Source organism: Aulonocara stuartgranti (genome assembly GCF_965226115.1).
Source record: "Aulonocara stuartgranti genome assembly, chromosome: 20".
In the NCBI taxonomy this organism is placed as follows: domain Eukaryota; kingdom Metazoa; phylum Chordata; class Actinopteri; order Cichliformes; family Cichlidae; genus Aulonocara; species Aulonocara stuartgranti.
Window position 1 is genome coordinate 11,656,505 of NC_138956.1, and position 17,141 is coordinate 11,673,645.

General features: G+C 41.1%; 1 protein-coding gene across 4 annotated transcripts in view; it reads left to right on the forward strand.

The window, feature by feature from the left end:
* The window catches only part of mtor (mechanistic target of rapamycin kinase), a 76,488-nt gene that overhangs the window by 48,269 nt on the left and 11,078 nt on the right, over positions 1-17,141 (forward strand). For all 4 annotated transcript variants that reach the window (XM_082518022.1, XM_082518025.1, XM_082518023.1 and 1 more), the window contains 14 exons: positions 1,000-1,100; positions 1,670-1,785; positions 4,668-4,745; positions 5,228-5,335; positions 8,751-8,876; positions 9,505-9,636; positions 11,548-11,663; positions 14,053-14,170; positions 14,676-14,873; positions 15,245-15,345; positions 15,537-15,633; positions 15,744-15,842; positions 15,970-16,092; positions 16,754-16,936. In XM_082518022.1, coding sequence (XP_082374148.1) covers positions 1,000-1,100; positions 1,670-1,785; positions 4,668-4,745; positions 5,228-5,335; positions 8,751-8,876; positions 9,505-9,636; positions 11,548-11,663; positions 14,053-14,170; positions 14,676-14,873; positions 15,245-15,345; positions 15,537-15,633; positions 15,744-15,842; positions 15,970-16,092; positions 16,754-16,936 — 1,696 coding nt within the window. The remainder of the gene's footprint in view (positions 1-999; positions 1,101-1,669; positions 1,786-4,667; positions 4,746-5,227; positions 5,336-8,750; positions 8,877-9,504; positions 9,637-11,547; positions 11,664-14,052; positions 14,171-14,675; positions 14,874-15,244; positions 15,346-15,536; positions 15,634-15,743; positions 15,843-15,969; positions 16,093-16,753; positions 16,937-17,141) is intronic.

Consider the following 17,141-nt stretch of genomic DNA (forward strand, 5'->3'; position numbering starts at 1 on the left):
AGCGACCTCAACCTTGGACTAAATGAAGAAATGGATAGGCTCAACACAACAGGAACTCAGCGCAATTGGCAGTCCACAAATATAATCAAACAGTATATGAGCGACTATGGCCTTTGCGATGCATGGCGCTCCCTTCACCCCAACAGTAAGGAATAGTCTTTCTTCTCACATGTCCATCACTCCTACTCTCGTCTGGATTATTTCCTAGTCAGCAGCTAACTGCTGAGTGACATCTCAGACACTGAGATGCCCACCCTTCAATTTTAAATCCATGTAGACATTGAGGGTTCTCGGGAGGGGCCGTGCTAACACCTGCTGCTCTCTGGCAGCAGCACCATGCTCTCCCGTGTTTTAAATGCACCTTAGAACAACACGGGTCTTCACACACCCCTGTTCTCTGCTGGCAGAGCCGGCGGGCACTGCATCCCCCTCTGGCTTCTGCTCCGTGGCTACTGGCTCTCCTCAGCTCTTCCCAGGAGGGTGGCACGGATGCCCCTCCGGTGGTCCTCCTTGGGCTCTCGCACTCTGGGGCCTCTGGATGTCTGGAGCCTGGATCTCCTCCATGCCTGCTTCATGCCCTGGGGGATGGGGCTATGGCTCTCTACACCCTCTAGCAGACCGTTACATGGGGAAACCTTTTGAATACAAGCGCGCTGATCCACAGAGGTGTGCCAACGGGTGTTCACTGTTCATAGACATAAACTACACCTTTATTGGCTGCTATTTCCAAGCACATTGTGCACTGTCGGTCCTGCTTTCTTGTCGGTCTTTCTTTCTCCCTTTCCTATCCTCAGTCATGTCTGTCCCGTCTGTAACAACTGAAAATAAAATAAATAATAACAACAAAGGTCGAACAAATGGACCAATACGGCAAGGCCGTGATGATCCATTGGGTATCCTTGTTGATCTTCAGACAACAATTCTGACGGCTAAAGAACCAAATGGGACAGGCAAAAAAAAAAAAAAAATACATTTGTTTGTTTTGTTAATGTTTTCCAGGGGCCAGTTGCACCAGCAGTGTTGTGAAGAATGGACACTTGTCAGTGAAGAAACGCAGGCCAAGATGGCGCGCATGGCTGCTGCTGCTGCCTGGGGTCTAGGTAATCGCTCAAATACTTAATATGAGACTGCAAATAATTATTCAAAATAGTCATTGGAGTGAAAATGTGGATATATATATATGTATATTTAGCAGTCAGGGTACAGAAAATACCATCGCTGGGCACTTAAGCCACTGTCTGCCTGACTCAGTGAAACAATGCAACAGTGAAAACAGTACCAGCTCTTGCCAAGTCTTGCTCGCATAACCAGATGGGAATAGTATCCAGTCATAACATTGACATATCGTAATGTGCAATGGTGGAGAAAAGCAGGGAACACACTGCTAAAGCAACCCCAGAGATTTCTGGTCTGTTGCTTTGACTTTCCTAACTAAGTGGTAAAACCAGATGTGACACCCAACTGGCAGGCTTGTCTTTCTGAAGATGATGTTGAAAAACATAATGTCGAGGTTATCGTTATTTACGCTGTGGTGGAGCGTTGATCAAAGTAGCTGTGACTGCACACTAAGTAATATGTAGATACCACATTTAAATATTTACTCATTATGATAAAGTTCTTGCGTAACTCGTGTCTTTGTTCTTTTTTTTGTGGCGTTATTGTTGTCCAGGGCACTGGGACAGCATGGAAGAGTACACGTGTATGATCCCTAGAGACACGCACGATGGGGCTTTTTATAGAGCAGTGCTAGCCCTTCATCAGGACCTCTTCTCATTGGCCCAACAGGTGGGTTAAGTCATCATTCACAAATGGGCCCAGCTCATACAAATACACTAAAGTGTGTATTTTTAGATACGCTCTCATAAAGACATGCTTCACTTGAAATTACCCCGTCTTATGTTGTCTGGAATTTTCCATAGTCTTTATAGCAAAGCATGAGATGTTCAAATCACCAAAAACCAAACATTGTAAAGAAACATAAAATAGTTTTACAGCTCCAAAAGGGATCAAATTCCTCCCATCAGCTGCGGCTGTTCATTAAAACTAGTAAAATACACCAGGTCTGGGTATTTTCTTTTCTTTTATGATGTGGTACCTCCTTGGTGTGGAAATGTTATGTAACTCCCCAAATTGGAAATCATTACGGCATTTATCCTCAAACAAATAAAGAGCCTATTAGTCCTCCTGTCTGCATGTCGACAAGGTCTGGTGGAGGTCAGGTGGGTTGTGTTTTCCTCATCTGATCACGTTTGAGGATTGTAGATGAGTTCATGGTCCCTGGAGATGCATTTGTTCAAACTGGATGGAGGAACGTCTCACGCACACATGCCTCACCTGCTTCTTCAGCTACCCTCGACTCATCCTCCGTGTCCCCTTCTCACCATCAAAAGCCCTGGAGACTTGCTTCCTCTGACCTCTCTTTCCCTTCACAGCCCTCCCACACCACACACAATTTAGAGATTGGGTCCAGGTGTGGCCCACAGGATTCTTCAGAATAAGGGAAGTTTCGACTTTTTGCTGACAAGAAGCCACTCACAATGGGGTGGCTGTAGCTCAGGTGGCAGAGCAGGTCAGCCACTAATCAGAAGGTCGGTGGTTCGATCCCAGGCTGCCTCCTGGCTGCATGCCAAATATCCTTGGGCAAGATACTAACCCCATGTTTGCCTACTGGTGGTGGTCAGAGGGCCCGGTGGCGCCAGTGTCCGGCAGCCTCGCCTCTGTCAGTGCGCCCCAGGGCAGCTGTGGCTTCAACGTAGCTTGCCATTGCCAGTGTGTGAATGTGTGTGTGAATCGGTGAATGACTGAATGTAGTGTAAAGCGCTTTGGGGTCCTTAGAGCGCTATACAAATGCAGGGCATTTACCATTTACCAATGAAAGAGGAGGAATGAGAAGCAGATGCAGAGAGGGAGAAAGCTCGAACATCGACATGAGATCAGTCTAGTTTTCCGGATGCCGTTGGTAATCCTCGCACTTGAGAGGCTGGCTGACGCTTTCTTTCCTCTATACCCCCAACAACCAGACATGTGCTCCGTGAGACTTGGACGGCATCTGTGTGAATGGTTTCAGGTTGCTTTGCTTTATAAAGCCCACTGTTTGGTCTGTTGAACTGATGATGTGTAGACACTAGTCATGCTCCTTGCACAAGATTTATGATACGTCTGCTCTCTGAATGCGTTTGATTTGTACATTTTCTTGTGGGTTTTGCAAGTCACATTCCTCTTTTTGACATCTCAGTCACAACTGGGCTTTGTTTCAAGGCCTAGTTATGTTTTTTGTTTGTTTTTTCCTCTGCAGTGGCTGATTTGGGCCTAAACAGTCATACACAGGCTGTTATACTACACTGCAATCATAAGCTAATATCACTGAACTTAAACCGTAAATGCAACCTTGTCGTAAAAGAACAGAATCCTTGGGTGATGGTTGGTTGTGCTGCCAGGAACCAGACACTGCATTTATCAGGAGTCGTCTGGACTGCACATTTTCAATGAGGCCCCAGCGTGGTAATTCAGGAGTAAACAGGACCATAACAGAGTGAAGACTATAAAGAAGCAGCTTCATTGTCACCTCATCCCCACCACCATCTTGTTGTGCGTGCCTGAGGAGTTGTTTTGGCATGCAGTTGCTCCTTTCCCTCCCCACAAAAAATAATTGGTGGGAGTTGGTCTGAAACAGCTGTGTGCCCTGGTCTTAGACGCTTCCTCAGTAATCCTCTCATTTTACCTTCCCTCTAATAACAGTTCCCAAAAACATTGACTGTACAAGCTCAAAAATCAGCAGACTTGCAGCTAGAATATGTGTGTCCTTGTTTGTCCCTTTAGCTACTCTGGATCGGGTCTTTGTCTCAGTTACGGTATTTCTGCCCCTCGGGGTACGCATTCACCGGTAATGGAATGTTTGCAGCATCCTTGAATTTGGAGAAGTCTCACAGGGAAAGTTGGAGACTTGCTGAGTGTGTGATACACTCCAAAACTCCAAATGTAGTGGAGGAGGGAGGAGAGTGAATGGAAAAAAAAAGGTTTTTGTATTCTGTTCATAGCAAGAACCTTGACTAAGAGCTTCCATTGTGAGTTCTTTGTCAGCCTGCATTTCCCCGCTCTGTTTCTGTAATTGTGTAAAAATTGACGTTATTTTTAAGACACATTTGACAGCCTTAAGCGTGGTTACATAACTTTTGTACTGTTGCTCTCAACAGTTCATTTACTTGTCCTTATAAAATGTTTGGCACTCAGCAGTGCATCAGATCATTTTCCTATACAAGCAGGCATTCTAGTCCTAATTGCATTAATGTGTCACTGTTGGCAGCTCTTAAGTAAGAAAGGTTTGAACAGGAGGCTGTAGCATGACTTTGTGCTTTTATACCAAGTGTTTTTATTTCCTAGTGTTACCCAAACCTAGCCAGTCCTGACGCAGGGAGTTTTTAGGAGAGTGTGACATTGTGCTATGGTACATTCAGGGGACAAGCTTGAGGAAATGCCCTCTGCAACCAGTAGTACCAGTGGTGTATTTAGAGAGAATTCAAGGCCCTGTTTGCTAACTAATAGTTGGAGCATTCAGGAAAGTTTTTTGAAAACGATGGGGGGAATGTAGCATATTTACATTTATGTGTGGTGATAAACTAGGGATGTTTTAAATGTAACACTATACTTTTTTTGTGCTTTTAATGCAGTGCATTGACAAAGCAAGAGACCTCCTGGATGCCGAGCTCACTGCCATGGCGGGAGAGAGCTACAGTCGAGCCTACGGGGTAAATGTTACCATCTTTTTCATAGCATTCATATGCAGTGAGCTTATGTAACAGCTATAAAATTGAATTTTCATTTGACTTCCAAGTTTCAAACCCTAAATGTCATGCCACAGCTGTGTCTGTTTCATTGTGTATCTAAATGGTATTATCCAAACATATCAACAGCTGAAACTAGAAAAGAGCTGTTAATATGAAATCTGATCATAGTAGATTTTGATCCATAGTGCAGCAGTAAACATGGTAGAGATATGGAAAAAAAACAAAACAACTATTGATATCGGTATAACTAATGTTTACTGAAGCTGCACAGTTGGGTCCAGTGGGTTAATGAATGCATTTGTTTGCAATTTCTGATCATTTTAAAAGCTGTTATGATCTTTTAATGATTCACAGAAGCTCCATCTTAGCAATGTAACTGCTATAATCAACTGTTATACTCAGTATCTGTGTAAGTAATCTGAGTATGTTTTTTTCTTTGTCAGGCCATGGTGTCTTGCCAGATGTTGTCAGAACTAGAGGAGGTAATCCAGTATAAGCTGGTGCCAGAGAGAAGGGAAATCATCAGGGAAACATGGTGGGAGAGGCTTCAGGTAATAGCACACGATATGTGGACACAAACAATATTATTTTATTTATTTAATAAATATGATACTGTAACGCAGTGCCTACTCTGTAGTATTCCAGTTCCAAATGCCCAGTGAATGCACCACATCACCCATCCATTCACATGTCACCCCCGGCCTGTGGAAGTTGACGTAAACTGTCTGCCTTCTACTTTTTAATTGACGTAGTCTCGCCCTGGGTCAACACACCTGAAATCAATGATTAGTTCATTACCAGCCTCTGGAGATCTTCAAGACATGTTGAGGAGGTAATTTAGCCATTTGAATCAGCTGTGTTGCATCAAGGACACATCTAAAACCTGTAAGACACGGGCACTCGAGGCCTGTGTTGCCTACCCGTGCCCTAAAGGAACAATTCACAGATATAAGTCGTAAAAATTTTTTAAGAGTAAATTAACCTCCTCAAACATGTGCACAGACTAATAAAGAAAAGAAGATTAATTTTGATCATATAGTGACTTTGCGTACCATTAGTGTCATGAAAAAAAAAATGAAAAGGGTGGCTCGTTTGATGTAATCCACACTGTAAACCAACTGTAAACTCCTCATTTGACTGATTATATCATTATTAATTGTGAATTTCAGTGTTGTATATGTTGTTAAATGAAATACAAGGATGTTTGGAACAACCTTGACTCCACAAGCGGTTGGGAAATATTTACAGCCTGCCAAGTCTTTGGTATTTGAGACGAATGTCATCCAGTGTAAAATAATGAAGTTCAAGTATATCTTTTCCATTTTGCGTGACATCTTAATTAACTGTGTTTCGCCCTTTTATGTGCACGCTGAGGGGAGGGATATTAAGTCAGAGAGAAAGACTGTTAAAATTTTGATCTGTGATGCACCATTCCTGACACTTTAAATCATATCAGTCTAGTTGTTCTAATGCAGCATTAATTATATGGCTTAAGATCAGCCCTTTTTGGAGTTCCTGCTTCTCTTCTCCTGCTCAGATGTTAGGGACACTGCTCTGGAAAATTTTCGGAATTGAAATGCAAAAACCTGTGTCATCCTTCACCTTTACCACATGCCAGGAACCGTGTACTCATCTGAAGACACTGTGTCCCTGCCCAGATTTTTTTAGTATGTTGTTTTTTTAGGTTTTTTTGGACAGTCTGACGTGGAAATGCCAGCGCGCTTAATGCAATTGGATCACTTTCCTCCCACTCCAGAACGTCACAGTAATGTCCCGAGATACAACAAAGGACACTGGCTTTGATTGAACAAAAACAAAAACCGAAATACGTGGAGTGTATGAACAATATGGGTGATATGTGATTTTTGGATTGTTGTATTTTTAACACTTTTGTTAAACCAAAGTATCACATCCACAGACAGTATAAAAGCTGCTATCGTCACACACTGGTTCTGGACTCTGCATTTTGAAGTTTCAATGTTAGCATTGGGGGGGGGGGGTTAGAGCCAGAAGTTATCCTATATGGAAAAAAAAAAGTTAAAGTTATTGTAGCAAGTTTTATAGCAAGTTTGATTACCCAGCTACATTAATTAACTGCATTGGTTCAAGACACAAGTGCAAATGCTAGTTAATCTGTACAAAAAAAAAAAAGACAGACTAATAAAACATTAGTATTTCATTCACCAAAACTGAAGCACAAATGTGCTGAATCACAGCCAGTTTGTCTGTATCACTGTAGTTAATCCATTAGTTGCTGAAAAAGGCAACCAACAGCACACACAAACAGTGAAGAGGTCCAAGTTACTGACATGAAGAAATAGAAGCGAGGCCTAACATACAGCAGTTGTCTTTAGCACAGCAATGCGTTTAACTCAGTTATCCAGGTTATAGCAAAAAAACAAAAACAAACTGACCCCACTCACAGTGGGACAGAGGTTGAAACTGTCTTTGCACCGCGCTGTGAATATGCTTCTGAATGGTCTAATGTTTTAATGTTGAAGTCTCTGGAGATTGACTCTCTGTTGGAGCAGCCTCAACTGGGAAGTAGAGTAATGGCAGTTTCCTCTACTTCCCGTTGGCTTTATGTTTTGGAGATTTCCCCCCTTGATTACAGAACACTTGTGACTCTTTTTCTACTCAACATTGCACACGAGTTTATAAAATAGTATTTCCCAGTCATCTTACCTTGTGTTGGGGATCAAACTGTGTATTTGTTATTTGACAGAGTCCACACATCTGTCCACGAGTGTCCTGCTGTTAAGTGCTTTTTCCCTTAAACAGCTTATCCCTCATCAAAGTTTTGCAGGTGTGGTAAAGGTGCAAGAAAACACAGCCCCCTGATGTTTGTTCATCGGTGTATCAGATTGATTTCTTGCACTTCTGTCCATTTAAACCCCAGTTTCAGTCCCGGACTAAGGCCAAGTGTCTGTTAAAGGATCAGTCCTTTTTTCCCCCTTTTTTGTGTTCTGTTTCTCAAACAAATGCAAGTCGTGAAACATTTTAATATTCCTCTAAGAAAAGGTTGAGGATTTCAGGACTTATGTGTATTTCTCTGTACTTCTGTGCACGTATTTTAAAACAGCTCACCCCTCCAGTCTTTGTAGGGGATATTTTTAAGCCTTTTTCCTACTCGTTTATATAACAGATTCTTTTGGCAAATTCAGGCAGATTGCCTCTCAATAAAAGCTCTTTGTTTTTTACTTGCGTTCTTCAGCTGTTTCACCTCGCAGTTCATTTTCAATCAAAACCATAATATTTTAAAACATATTGGAAATTTTTATTCTGTTTAATTAAATGAAATGGGTTTATTCTTGTGTCTGGAAGGACAGCTACATCACTGCAGTGATGTCGTTTAAGACCATCTGTCCATCATGATGCGCATTCAGGTGCATTTGTTCCCTTCAGTCAACGTGGATGAATTGGATAATGTGGCTTCATACCTCATAAGCACAATGCCAATGATTTCTTGTGGTTTAATCCAAACTAAACTGTGTTAGCTATTATAGTTACTGAGCATAGTTCAAGCCAGATGTGACCTGTACGTAGGTCTTTATCCCATCATGTTAAGCTTACTACAAAAAATGTAGTGTTGAACTTTACCCTAACATTTCAGCTTACTGAAAGGTCCCATTATAGTTTTACCATTTAAGGAAATACAGTTAACATAAACATTAAATTAAAGAATTCCTTCAAGATACGATTATCTTTGTAGATGATTTGTTGTACTGCTAAAGGTTAAATGTTTGTTTAATAGAGGCAGTGGTCTTGCAAATATAAATATGAGACCTGTATATTTATCTTTTTCTGCCATGTGAGCCTGTACTTACTGTGGGCATTTAAAACAAATAATAGTGAAGTCATTGAAGCATACATCTCCCTCACGTGTGTTTGTTCTCTCAAGGTTCACTAGTAGGTACCTCTCTCTCTGAACAATGTGACGGAGCAACAATATGTGTTTTCCTTCAGGGCTGTCAGCGCATTGTAGAGGATTGGCAGAGGATCCTAATGGTCAGATCTCTGGTCATCAGCCCCCACGAAGACATGAGGACCTGGTTGAAATATGCCAGTCTTTGTGGCAAGAGCGGACGCCTGGTGAGTACAGTGACATGTTTGTACAAGGGAAGGGATTCTACAGATGAATTCTAGTCACACAGCACTCAGAACAAAATCAGAGCTGATTCTGATCAGTTTTTCCAGGAGGAAAAAGGAAGGTCATTTCTAACAAAGTGAAGTGCAACTATGAACTCCTGAAATGAAATGATATTTCATTTGAAATGTTTTTAGCTGGCACTGATGAAAGTAGAACAGCTGCACACCTTCAATCAGCACTGTTTAGAAACCTGATCGTTCATATCTTCTCTATTAAATTTGTGCAATTTTCTGTCCCTGACCTCAACGTTTTTATAATTGATGGTAGATGGTTGGCTATTTTTTCCACATCTGCTCTTATTATATTTAAGTGCACACAAAAGATAGCAGAATCTCCAATAACTCACTGTTACATTAAAAGTAGACGAGAACGGCCATCTTAATGTCTTAATCTGTCTTCCTCTTTTCTAAAAACCTGTTTTCAACTAAAGACAAATACAGGTTGATGTTTCTGTAGTTTTGCAAGTCCCTAAAAGTCAGGGGTAATATCTGTGATTTCATCTTCCAAATTCTTCTTGAACTGTGAGTCTTCTGACTCGGGTACTTTTTCTTGGCCACTTTCTCCCTCTAGGCACTGGCCCATAAGACCCTGGTCCTCCTCCTAGGTGTTGACCCCTCCAAGCAACTTGATCACCCATTGCCTACAACCCACCCTCACGTTACCTATGCTTACATGAAGTACATGTGGAAGAGCGGCCGCAAGGTAGGACCATCAACAATGTTTTTGTAGGTTCAAAATTAATGTTTCCTAAAAAGCAAAGGGCAGCATGACTAGAGATCTAATTTATCACTCTTGTATGCGTGTTTTGAGAATAAATGAAGTAATGATCAAAGTTTTGTGGAGGCTAGAAAGGGAGTGCTTATATTAGTCACCATACAGTAATTTCATAAACAGCCGATTTATTCATTTGAAAGGTTTAAATGAGCCAGAAACATAAATAATGTGAAAAATGTTAATTGCTTGTTTATTTATTGCTGGATATGTAATTCTGACAGAAGACTCACCATTTTAAATTAAAACATGATGAGACATCAGTGCTTGTGTCTGCTGCCCACAAGTTTAAACAGTGTAGTGAGCACTGGTTCTTACATTAATTGGCATGTATCACTAATAGTCAGTGCAGGCAGTCGGTGACAGCCAGAGGAAAAATCTGTTATGCAATCTTGTCTTCAGATACGTCTGTAAATCTTTCCTCAACAGGCTCCATAATTATAATCATTAGGGGATTTTTTTTCCTGAAATACAATTTGAAAGAGCATTTTGGGGGATTGAAAAAAAAAAGCCATTGTTAACATATTTGCAATGCAATATTGTTCAATTGTGAATTAAGTTTTATTCAGTTTTTACTTAAGTTGGGCTTCCAGCAGCAACTGTGGATGGAAATGTATAATTTTGCAGAGTGCTGTGATAAGTGTCAGATTTGACAGAATTACAATATTTCATTGATCAGTAAAACAACCCAGCTGTTACATTTACATGAATGTTGTTATTAATCTTAAATATCCATGGCAACAATGGAAAAAGTGCTAATAAATGTTAGTACTTCTTCAGAAACACTTGTTCTTTCTGTGTTCCAGCATTCAGCACAGTAACACAGGTCAAACTGCCAAATACTGGTGGCAGTGACTCAAGGTTTCAATGTGTGTGTCACCCTGTACCATTTTACACACGCAAGCACACTTGCACCCATTCGCAAACAGTATACACACCCCCAAACGCACTTAAACATGTCCAGATTTATTTCTAGGTGTTAAATAGCATATGTGGCTCCAGGCTGCATTCTCATTAGGGGACTTAGGTAAGTGTGAGTGTGAGCATGAGCACTGCTGTTGCCAGGACCAGCTGCTCTGCTCAACTGACAAATAATATAAAAACAGAGACCAAGAGCAGGGGCAGGACCCTACTGTTTCTGGGTTTTAAAATGTTCAGGGACATTAGCCCTGTCACTGATGACTGAATCACACAGTAGTAAGGCATCTACCAGTAATAGTCAAATTAGCATTAAAGGCAATGCTTTTGGAAATGATGGCTTTATCTGTTTTCTCTTGTTTCAAACTGTGATCTTAAAGTCATTCATATATATCGTTAGCTTCATAGCATAATTGCCTAAGTCATTTGACTAAGTCAATGACTTAGGCACTTATGCTATGAAGCTAACGATATGCATTCATGCAGATGATCAGGTGAAAAAGATGCAGATTACTGGTCAGCATTGCAAGTCTGGGGATGTTGAATAGTGTATAGGACACTTTTCTTTGCTTTAAGATCACGTCATAGGAGGTCTTAACCAGCTTAACAAAAACCTTGACTGCAGAGGTGTGCTAGCAAAACAGAATAGCAGGCTTTCCCCTGTAGAACCAACAGTAAGCCCACCGACACTGATATGTTCAGAAAACAGTGTTTGCTGTTGGTTGTCATGAATGCACGAATTAAAAAAGTGATCAGCGTTGATAAAACACTCACAAACCTGTCAAACCAGAAATAAAAGACTAATCATAAATGTGCAGTTTGTGTAGTTTGACTTAACTGATTTCGTTAGGATGCAAACCGTACACAAATATATTTTAAAGTCATGCTAAAGTTTATTTGCTATTGCTATTTGCATCTCTCCAGATCGACGCTTTCCAGCACATGCAGCATTTTGTGCAAGGAGTGCAACAGCAAGCTCAACACGCCGTTGCAGCTGAGGACCATCAGCGGAAGCAGGAGCTCTACAAGCTGATGGCCAGGTCTGACCTTTTTCTGGAAACACAGTAACACAGACGTATCGCCAAACAAATACAAGCTTTCTTGGAGAACATGTCACAGGAGGAAGTGTAACGAGTTAACAAGGAAAATTAAACCTGTTTGTTATTTCAGTTTCATAATCCTGGGATTATTCACACTGACTCACTGTCACACTTTTCTGAGTTAACTGAGTGTAACAAGGGCCATCACTTATGTTAATATTGACATCAGAACATTAAATGGTTGCATTTTAAGTTGAGTTTTCTTTAAAGATGGAAAAATAGAAGTGGACTTTCAGAACTGCAATGTTGTAGCTTTAGTTTTAAAGAAATCATTTAAGAAGCTGAGAATTTATTCCCCTTTGCCAGTCTCTGTATACCCACTCTGGCATGGCAGAGAAAACTCAAAGCAACATGCTGAGGCAAGGAAAAAGTAACCTCATGTATTTCCTCCCTCATGCTCTAAACACGTAGGGTCATGTCCAGTGCAGTTTTATTTCCACGAGCGTGACCCATTCTGGCATAGCACCTTTTACAAATCCACCGGCATCCTGTGTGATTTTAGTTTTTTCTGTTCTTCCAAGGCTCAAAGCTTTCAATAAACAAATCTATTGGCAGGAAATGTGGCACCATGCTGATGGGTATCACCACCACAGTGCTGTTAGTTTGCACCTTTTCCAGTAGGCGCTGTGCTGTTCATTTGATAGTCCTGGCACATTGGTTTGCACCTTTACCCTATCATCACCTCACCTCACAGTGGAAGAAAGATGCAGTAAAGTCTTTTGAAAACTCGACATTCCAGTAGCTGTTGTGTGGTTTTAGATTGTGATTTTTTATTTTTATTTTTGGGCTGAGAAAATGGAAGGTTTCATGTTCCCAAAAATGACTGGGAAAGACTTCAGACTGTTAAAAAAGATGCACGCTCTTGTGGGCTCATCAAAATATTTGAGAAAGATATCTAAGACTTCCTTCTTTTATGGTTTAGCTGCTTTTCTTTGTGCAGAAGAGACTGATTACTTTTTAAAGAATTTGGATGTGCTGCATTGTTTCTCAAATAAGTCAAAATAAGCAAGAGGTGTTGCATGGGAACAGGTATAATCCATGTACAGTAAATCACACAGTGTCATTTGGCCATGTGCACAGAGCAGTCATGTGTACCCTCCCATCTCATAAATCAAACGTGACAACACATAAGTGGGAACGTGGGTAGAAGGGGCTTTTTCCACTCACTTTTTCATCTTCCACAGAATGGTTGTGTAAAAAAAAAAAAAGAAGAAAAAAATGCATGACGGGGAAAAACACCTGTACGCTGTCAGTCAGGACGGGTTCTCTCTAGACATTCTGACACACTTTCTTTAATACAGCCTGACTACATGGTATGGAGAACACCTGGACTGCTCAGACACTCACATATACACAGTCATACAGACACCTCCACCCCCAAACTATCCTGTATAATTCCACTGATACTAATCAATAACTCTGGGGTCTGCAGCCGGAAGAAACATGTTCCAATGTCACCAGATGCCTCGCCTTAACTCCTTCTTTCAGTAAAAGTTGAACCTGTCAACAGTTTACGGACACAGTTCCACACAGATGCTGAACTTGAGCTGTACATCTGCATGGAAAAGCACTCGTACGAAATTACGTAATCCAAAAGGCAATTTATTGGAGGGGCTCTGACATATTCACAGTACTGATAGATGGTGTGACAAAGCAGTTCTTGCCAGTTTCTCAGTTTAGAGTAGTTTTATCTGAATTATGTGTCTTGGCCCTGCCAAGCACAACTAGTTTGACTTTTGCCTGTAAGCATCTGTGTTTTTTTGGATGATGGATTGAGCAAAGTCCTCCTGGGATGCCACAAAGCTCACCGTTGGGTTAAATTAGAGGAAAATTGGTTTGGATAATTGAAAATCTCCAGCCTTTCAGTAGATAAATGAACTGTTGCCTCACGTATTACTACTTCTGATATATGCCTATGAGACTTCCAAGCTGTGCATCATTATCGGACCTTTTTATATAAACTACCCTTGGATTTCCCGAATGTGACTGCCAAGTCTTTATAAGCAATGACAACATAAGCAAGCTTATAAACTCATGGAGATATTTCTTTTTGGCTTGTCCCTGGCGTACATTTGTTTCCTTGTCACTAATGTAGTCACTGAATTATCTTCTTCTGCAGAGCTTCTCTTAATGGCGCTGATCTTTATTACCTTCTCATCGTCTAAAAGAGGTTTTTATTCTTAATGCCAGAAATATCAAGGGCTTAAATCTGACTTATAATATATAGTGCACCAAATAACTTCTTTCTGCCAGTCAAAATGGTATATTTACATGTGATTGAAGTACTAATGTTAGAGTGAATTTCCCTCTTCTCTCTTTCTCCATTTAGATGTTTCTTGAAGCTGGGGGAGTGGCAGCTCAGTCTGCAGGGCATCAATGAGAGCACCATCCCCAAAGTTCTGCAGTATTACAGCAATTCAACTGAGCATGACCGCAACTGGTACAAGGTCAGCTCCTCTCTTTTAACTCTGACCTTTAACGTTTGGCTTCTCTCTCTGGCTGCAATAAAATCCCAGCTGTGTCAGTAAGTAAACGTCTCAGCCCTGTTATGCCACTACGAAAACCTTAGACCTCCATTCCTGCGCCCTTATTATTTTGCTCAGTAGATACTCTCCAATTGTTTTCTGCGCTCCATCACATCAAAGATATGTGGTGATGGAAGAGCTGAAAGCATCTCTGCTTTTTCTGCCTGTGCTGCAGGCTACAGAGATGTCTCTACAGACTCTCTCCCCATCCATCTTCACCAACTTGCTTCAGCTTCAACCTTTAATAGCAGGTTGCATAACAGTGCAAACATCAAACTCATATGTTTGTATGAGAGAAATTACAGCGCCCTGGGAGATATCTGTCCCATAGCAAACTGGAAAATGACATCATGAACAAACGTGGAAGTTATTTCCAGTTAATAGCTCCGAACACCAGTTTCACTCAGTTTGAACCATCTTTCGGCAGGCTTGGCATGCCTGGGCTGTGATGAATTTTGAGGCAGTGCTGCACTACAAACACCAAAACCAAGGGCGAGATGAAAAGAAGAAGCTGCGGCACGCCAGTGGTGCCAGTGCTAATAGTGAAGCCAGCAACAGCGACAGTGAGGTTGACAGCACTGATCCCAGTCCTGTGCCCTCACCAGGTCAGAAGAAGGTCAATGAGGTGAGTTACGGAAATGACACTGAGCATTCGGTGTCCTCTTGTCCAAGCGCTCTAAATTCAGCTAGTGCTTTATGATACTTAACATACCTGACTTGGTGTGTAAGCCATTATACACATATTATCGCCAATTTTCAAAACTGTTCATCAGTCAGAATCTTTTAATGTCTCGCTGTCATCTAAAACACATTAAACATATAAGAATTCAGGTTCAAACTGATAATACACCACATAAATCTAAAACCACAATATTTGACATCAAAATGGTCAAAAGTCAAGACTGACATGGCTGAAAACTGCAGCTTGACTTGTGTCATCTGACTGTTTGTTTTTTAATCATGAAAAGCATATTTTTTTATACTCTCTCGCTTTAGGACCTCTCAAAGACGTTGCTCCTGTACACAGTTCCTGCTGTGCAAGGTTTTTTCCGCTCCATTTCCCTGTCCAGAGGAAATAACTTGCAGGACACGCTTAGGTGAGTTGTGTCTGACTGTAACACACACACACACACACACACACACACACACACACACTGGACAAGTAGCCCAAAGAGCACCCATACATGCTATGTGAGTACAGGAGGCCCTCTAGTGGCTGACTGTGATTGATTCACAATGGTCAAAAAGGAAGAGAGAGTCTAGTTTTATTTTGTTTTCTACTGCTCAGGGTTTTGACTCTGTGGTTTGATTATGGTCACTGGCCCGAAGTGAATGAAGCTCTGGTGGAAGGCATCAAGACCATTCAAATAGACACCTGGCTGCAGGTAATATATGTAGAGAAATAAAATCATATGAAAAATATTTTTTTGGGTGGGAGAAAAGGCTGATTTGAGTGCAATTTTGAGAGAATAGTGCAATGTTTTTATATTTACAGGTCATCCCGCAGCTTATAGCTCGAATCGACACCCCTCGAGCCCTGGTGGGCCGTCTGATCCACCAGCTGCTAACCGACATTGGACGATATCATCCCCAGGTAAGTCTGCTTATTCTACTGGAGGCTATATTTTAGAACACAGAACAGCCACACAGCCATATTTCTTTTATGAAAAGTTAAAAGCTGTACCCTCAGTGATCAGCGTTTGTTCTGTGTTCACATGCAGGCTTTGATCTACCCACTGACTGTGGCTTCAAAGTCCACCACTACCGCCCGCCACAATGCTGCCAACAAGATCCTGAAGAACATGTGTGAACACTGCAACACCTTAGTTCAGCAAGCTATGATGGTAAAACATCTCTGTTGCACTACTGAATTAAAACATCTTTATAAATTGCATAGTAAATAGTTGTGGGTTTGTTCCATTGGGTTAAATGTGAACTTTATAGTCTAGTGGTCTAAACATTTGGCTAACAAGTGGATGATCCCTGGTTTGAACCTGGGAGAAGACACAAGGTTCCAGCGTCCAGCATTTAAATAAATGAATTAAGACTAAACCTGCCAAGTCAAACAGAGCTAACTGCTGTGGCGATTCCATATTAATGAGGGAGCAGAGCTGACAGTAGCTTCTTCTTTATATATATAATTAACAAAATATTTAATTTCCAAACAGGAGTTATAGAAATGTAGATAAGGTTTTCTGGTTCTTGTTATGACTTGTTGTATCATTTAAAATTAAATGGGAAAGGCTAATTAGCAGCAGAGGAGGAAATTCAGCCTTTTTTGTTGTGATTGTGAACATTTCTAATTGTAATTGAATTGTAATGTACATCACCCTGTAAAAGGAAAACGCTTGATGAAGGTGAACTTTGCATTTCCTTTTTTCTTTAAAATATTTGCAATTTATATTTTCTGTATAAAACAATTTTAAATTGTCGAGATTTTACCTGTAAAAACAGGTCATCATTACGCTACAGACTGACCTTTTCCTTTTGTTTCCCTTCATCCAGGTGAGTGAGGAGCTCATCCGAGTGGCCATCTTGTGGCATGAGATGTGGCACGAGGGCCTTGAAGAGGCATCCCGTCTGTACTTCGGTGAGCGCAACGTCAAGGGCATGTTTGCTGTACTGGAACCCCTACATGCCATGATGGAGAGGGGACCACAGACCCTCAAAGAGACCTCTTTCAATCAGGTTTGAATCTTCTCGGTTTGATTTGTTGTCGCGGTGCAAGCAATGATGACAGGGACTGGAAACAGTACTCAAGCATGTGTGCACTGGCTTCTGATTCTGTTCCTAAATGTAAATGATGGCTTTCACATTATTTTATTGCATTTCTGTCAAAAAAGGCTTAAAGATTAATGATTAAACATTCTATCCATGCTTCAACTAAACTGTT